Source organism: Hordeum vulgare, chromosome 7H (assembly GCF_904849725.1).
Source record: "Hordeum vulgare subsp. vulgare chromosome 7H, MorexV3_pseudomolecules_assembly, whole genome shotgun sequence".
NCBI classification, from domain to species: domain Eukaryota; kingdom Viridiplantae; phylum Streptophyta; class Magnoliopsida; order Poales; family Poaceae; genus Hordeum; species Hordeum vulgare.
In genome coordinates this window covers 125,441,801-125,447,719 of record NC_058524.1, presented here as the reverse complement: position 1 = coordinate 125,447,719, position 5,919 = coordinate 125,441,801, and the positions used below count along the sequence as shown (strand labels likewise).

The 5,919-nt window shown below is 44.0% G+C and overlaps 1 protein-coding gene across 3 annotated transcripts; it reads right to left on the bottom strand.

The window, feature by feature from the left end:
• Positions 1 to 600: 600 nt before the first annotated feature.
• LOC123411106 (iron-sulfur cluster co-chaperone protein HscB homolog) lies at positions 601 to 4,386 on the bottom strand. 3 transcript variants are annotated; one of them, XM_045104030.1, is made up of 8 exons: positions 4,277 to 4,386; positions 3,423 to 3,530; positions 2,876 to 3,303; positions 1,967 to 2,063; positions 1,787 to 1,876; positions 1,458 to 1,523; positions 1,221 to 1,289; positions 601 to 1,140 (listed from the first exon to the last, which is right to left on the bottom strand). In XM_045104030.1, the coding sequence occupies exons 3-8, from the start codon at positions 3,193 to 3,195 to the stop codon at positions 1,003 to 1,005; spliced, it is 780 nt and encodes a 259-aa protein (XP_044959965.1). In that variant the 5' UTR covers positions 3,196 to 3,303; positions 3,423 to 3,530; positions 4,277 to 4,386; the 3' UTR covers positions 601 to 1,002. The 3 variants fall into 3 exon arrangements, with proteins under 3 accessions (XP_044959965.1, XP_044959967.1, XP_044959966.1); XM_045104032.1 differs by having other exon boundaries at positions 1,967 to 2,057; positions 4,277 to 4,376; XM_045104031.1 differs by having other exon boundaries at positions 3,964 to 4,280.
• Between the last annotated feature and the right edge of the window lie 1,533 nt (positions 4,387 to 5,919).

The window sequence follows — 5,919 nt, the reverse complement described above, 5'->3', positions numbered from 1 at the left end:
CCACTGATGCAGGGGTTAACAATTCACTGTAATCCATATTCCACTCGACAACAAGCTCCCAAGAGCACTGAGACGTAGGGCTTTTACCTCCATCGTAGAGGGGCCTGAACTCATACAACCTCGTCGTAGCTAAGGCTCTGCCCATCCTTTCGTACCCTACACATCTACTGTCAGACTTATACCCACGACAACGCCCCTCGCTTTTTTGTGGCCATGGTAGACAGACGTTGCATAGTGAGGCAGCAACGCCACGGCTTGTGACATTTCTAGAAGGGTCAGATCGTGAAATGCTTTCAAATCTGGTTCATTTTGTGCTCATGTTTAGGAAAAAGGTTAAAACAGTGAAAAAATCCCCCGTCTGCAATTCATTCACAGCATTCATCCCTCCCTGTCTGTAATTCATTCACAACATTCTACCATTAAGCCTATGGTGTAAACACATATACTCCCTCTGTCCTAAAATTCTTGTCTTAGGTTTATTTAAAAATAGTTGTATCTAAATACTAAAACATGACTAGATACATTCGGCCTCTAGTTGTATCTAGATACTAAAATATGTAGAGAAATGTAAGACAAGAATTTTGTAACGGAGGGAGCATCTACTTAATGGCCTCCTCATTTTGGCCTTACGGATAGATGATCTCCTCAAGTTCATACCGAAATTAGCATCTAGGGTCTGACAGGGAGCTACAGTTCCTTGACCTGCCTTCGGTACGTGCGCACGAAAAGCAACCAGCACAGTAATTTGTTGCCTGCAGTAATTTCCCACGGCCACACCAGCCAACCAGCATACAACGCAGGTAACGCAGGGAAAACAACGTAAAAAAACGGAGTCACTCTTTATTCAGTCAAACTACGCAGTAAGAGCCTGCCTGTCACCGTGACTCAACCGACCTGCAACCAACTTATAAGCGCGTGTCAGCCACCAGACTCCAGGCGCAGCGGATCCGTCTAGTTTTCTTGAAGGCGTAAAATTTACATGGCTCCCAGTCGGGGCCAAGATCAAAGCTTCTTCACAGTTTCTTCCATGGCACGTTCGTAGTATCTCATTCTCTGTGTAGCTTCCACTGCGCTGTCGAAGTCCCTCTTGTCGAAGGCCTCCTGGAAGGATTTGGACCAGGTTTCGAGCTTACTCTTCACCTGAGAAAGGTTGCAGCATACAATTTGAGCAAATCATGCTTCCCGATAATGGCATACGGTGTAGTCATGTTCAGAACAACCTGAGATTGGATCTTCTTCAGAGTTTGGGAATCGCCGGCTTCGCTAACTGCTTCGCGTATCTCCATCATCTGCAAGTTAAACGAAAGTACTGTTTTCTTCAGAGTGATCCTGGGCTGAGATATATTTCTCGGTGAAACAATAATTCTTCTTGCAGCTATTGGAAGTAAACTATATGAAAACATAATTCAATGATTTTTGTTGGCCGCATGCAAAAGCATAGGGGGAGATTGTTTTACCTCCATAAGAAGTTCCGGATCATTGATAGTCTTCTCCTCATCAACGTGTATTCCCTCAAGTTGCAGCTGCCAAATGGTTTGGTATGGTTGAAAAGCCTTTTGATAGTACAATTTCCTATTTACTTATGTATAAGTCGGCAAAAGAAATAACTCCCTATAACCATAAAAGCTGGCTAGCATACGGATGGTTTTGTTCTTTCTTTCCGGGTTAGGCTGGGATGGTCCAACCAACAGCACATCATTACATCGAGCTCGATTAAAAAGAAATATCAGGATGATTGAATACTCCTGCATAAGTGGAACTTAAATAAACCACTAGAGCAACTTACCAAGTACAATGCCCTCGGTAAAGGTTTGCTCAGTGTGCGATATGCCTCGATGACAAGTGCTGACTGTCCGGCTGCAAAATCTCTCTCTTTCTGCATGCGACATAAGCCATATCAGAAGAGGTTTGAAGGCTCAACCTAAAATGGGAATATCTAACTTTTGCTCGGAATGTCAGTCTCTACCTCTGATTTAGAATGAACAAGGTCAGGATGTAACTTCTTCTGCCAGTCTTTGTACTTCCCTTCTAAGTTGGTATCCTTTACGTCGTATCCTCTGTCCCTACAGAAACCAGTTAAAATTTCAACCACTGTTCTTTATGTTTAAGCTGTAGGGTGTTACTATACTAGAATGAACAACGTTTGCAGTGTTAGGATCTTTCAAGAAATCATTTTAAGGGAGATGAATCAATGATATGATTACAAGACGTGAGCAAGTGATGTTTAAGATGAAGCAAATGGTACAATATTCTAGCATTACAGGAACAGACAAGTGCAAGGGTGGCTGAAGATGTTCGGAAATCCCATCACATTATATAGGATACCTAGGATACAAATGTCCTACTCGGACACGACTCCGTGCCCTATCTACACACCGTACAAATCGAATTCTAAATGTAAACTGACTTGTACAAATATTCGACGGAATTCCAATAGAAGATATGCATCCAGTTATCATAGGTACAAAGTAACAGAAGATATACATCCAGTTATCATAGGTACAAAGTTGTGCCACACATAAAAGTTCACTCATCAGCCAGTCCCATGCCTTATTATTTTGCTTGATGGTATATGGGGAACACAAAAGTTCGAAAGAATATCAGCCAGAACTCCAGTTTGCAAGTTGTATGCACAACAATTATTAGCCTAACTAGGCTAACATTATGATGGAAGCAAATTCAGGTGTGCTCACAAATTATATTTGTTAGGTACGGATCACCAGATGCGGCATTTCTCACAAGAAAAAAAATACAGTTGTTTCGAAACTAGAATACCAGCAAATTCAGCAAAAGACACATCACAAAGGCAAATATGGCCTGATTGCCCACAAACACGCAACAAAAGATGGCAAGGTTCCGGAAGGTTGCTACTCACAGGCCAAATATTTGGAAGTAGTCGACCGCGGGATCGACGGGCTGCACGCTCCTGCAGGACCCACAGGAGAGGAATGCCCCCTTGGAGCCACAACTCCAGCACTCGCCGCCGACGCCATCACTGCCTGCCTGGTTCGATAGGCTTCGAGAGGGAGGAACTTTGCTGGAATCCAGAAAGGGTCCAAGATTGTGGTGGAAAGAGGATGAAGCGGAGGTGGAGGTTGAGAAGGTGGCTGTTGGAGCAGGAGGCTGTGGGGGTCGTCGAACGCGGCCGGCGATTCTTGCGAGGTGGAGGCGGATCAGTCCAGATCGGTGCCACATGGTCTTTGGCTGGTGGACTCCTCGGCGGGTGAAGGCACGAGGAAGCTCCGGAAACAAGGAGTCCTACTGAGTACAACGGCAGAACGGTTCGCTATTGGCGGGGAGAACCTGGCAAGGTATGGGCATGGGAAAAATATCTACTTGTAAGATGTTGTACAGAAAAAAACATGCATCACATACAACAAGACATCAGTAATTTTTTGCACAAAGTTTGGATCAAGAATTACCTTCAGCCTGGGAGAAGAGCACCACTGCAACCTGGGAGAGGAACACCACTACAACCTGGGAGAGGAACACCACTGCAACCAGCAATACACCACCACCAGCAGGTCAACCTGAAAAAAATAAGCATGTTCAATTGATTGGTGCTGAAGCATGAAACGGTAAGTCACTATGCTTTATCAAATTATATATGAGGCAACTAAACTGGTAGTTTCACAAATCCAATATGCTTCGTAAACAACTGAACATTTGCGTACTATCATGCTTCTGACATTAATACAATATACTATTTCATACGCATGAATAGAGCTTCTGTTACACATCCAAAAACTATGTATCTAACATTAGTTAATCAACTGGAAACATCCACCTATCCAAAGGCAGCACACTAGTCGGATGGGGATGATCACGGGGATCAGTAGTACGATGGCTAGCGCTTTCCATTAAACACTCAACATTCTACCCTACTCCTCACACGCAACACTCAATGAAGCATCCCATGGCAAAAGCAAAATTGAGAGAACCATTTCATAAATTCAGAGCAACCTCAACTATCCAGCAACCTGCAGAACTAAAAGGCAGTAAGAAACCCAGCACACAGGTCAAATTATAGGGGATTGGGCCAAGAGGGGATTCAGGTTAAGAGGGGATGCAGGAGGAGGCGGTCGTCATGGGGGCAAGGGGAGAGGGGGCGGTGGCCACGTGGGGGAGGCGGCAGCGGCGGCGGGGAGCGAGCGCATCTGAGATGGGGCACGCGCAGGGGAGTGGGGGGGACGAGGCGGACCGGCTCTGGGAGGTGGGGATGGCCGAAGGCTCGCCGGAGAAAAGAGAGAAGGAGGAAGACGGAGAGGCAACACACCTGCGCGCCGCCGTCGAGGTGCGAGTCGTGGCGCTTCTAGCCTCCTCTCTCTCAGTTTCTATTCTTTTCTCCCCCTTGTTCAGTTTTTTTTTTTTTTTGAGGGAACCCCCTTGTTCAGCTGAGCATGAACCCATTAGGTAAGCCGGACCCTGCTCCGCCCGGCTTCCCAGCGCGCCCTTATGGACCGGCCCATGTGTGGGCCGGGACGCCCCCTTTTTTTTTCAGTTTTTTTTCATTAATTCGGGATACCAAAAGCGTATAATTTCAAAAAAGTTGCAAATTTTTAAAAAATGTTCATGAATGCAAAACATCTTCATGATTTCAAAAAATGTTTGGGAATATACAAAATATTCATGGTTTAAGCGAGTGTGCATAACTTAAAAAAATAATCATGAATTCAAAAAATATTCACGATTTAAGAGAATGCTCACTGATTCGATAAAAAAGTCATTATTTCGAAAAAATATTCATGAATTTAAAAATTGTTCATGATTTCAAAAAATATTCAGGAATTTAAAAGGTTTTTGCAAATTAAGAAAATAAGAATAAAAATGAACAATCGCCTCCGAGTGCGAGTCAAGTGGAATTTGTGTTGCCGGGTGTCATTCTAGTTTACGGGTGCCGGCGGTCCCGGCTTGTTGTCGGACAATTCCTTCCCGAGAACGGGAAGTGTTGTGTATCCGACACCTACTTGCAATCTACAAACTGTACAAACATTTTCTACGTTACTTTCATGTGAGGTTATCTAAAAAAACACCATCCACCAAATCAACAAAAACACAAAGCAAAAGTAGGATATTACACAACCATGCGGCCCAAATCTGGCTAGATCACACAATCCTTTTATTTTATTTTCTGTTCATGCCGGTCTGCTCTTTGTGTCCCACACCACGAATCGAAAAAGAGACATTCAGTGTCCTTGGTGTCTCATGTGTGTTCTGCACACGCGTGACGATATTTGGCGCAAAAAAAGAAAAGAAAAGAAAAAAAAGAAAAAGTAAGCAAAAAAATAATCATAAAAGAAAGAGGGAAAAAGAAAAAGAAAGAAGAAACCAAAAGAAAAAATAAAGGAAAAACCGGTTGAGACCTGGATATTGGTTGGCCCATACAAACGCGCACCTGAGGGTGATATACACGCGGTCGCTAACCAACGACCCACATGCCAAATAGAATTTCCCGTCTCGGCTCTCATTTTGTAACCCGAAAGGTAGTTCGGGTTGAGCTTGGGCTTCTCCTTTTTCTTGTATTTCAGTCTAGGCTTTTGGGCTACGGACCGAGCTTACACATGTGGACACCAAAAAACATGATCAAACTTCAGCCCAAGAGAAAAGAAAGCCTAATAAACCCGGATGCTCCTGAATTTACGTGAATACCGTGTAGAACAATGCAGTGTTGGGCAAAAACTATCCGCCGCCTAGCAAGCCGTCGGATCCCATAATTCTACTTTGTAACACATGTCTTGTTGCGGAGAAATTTGAAACAAAGGTTATGTTGCATTTTCTTTCGCAACATATGTTGTGTCACCGGATTTGATTTTGCAACATGGGACGTGTTGCATATTTTTTTGCAACATGGGTCATGTCACGGGATTTGTTTTGCAACATAGGTCATGTTGCGGGATCTAGCTGCTAGAGGATCTAGCC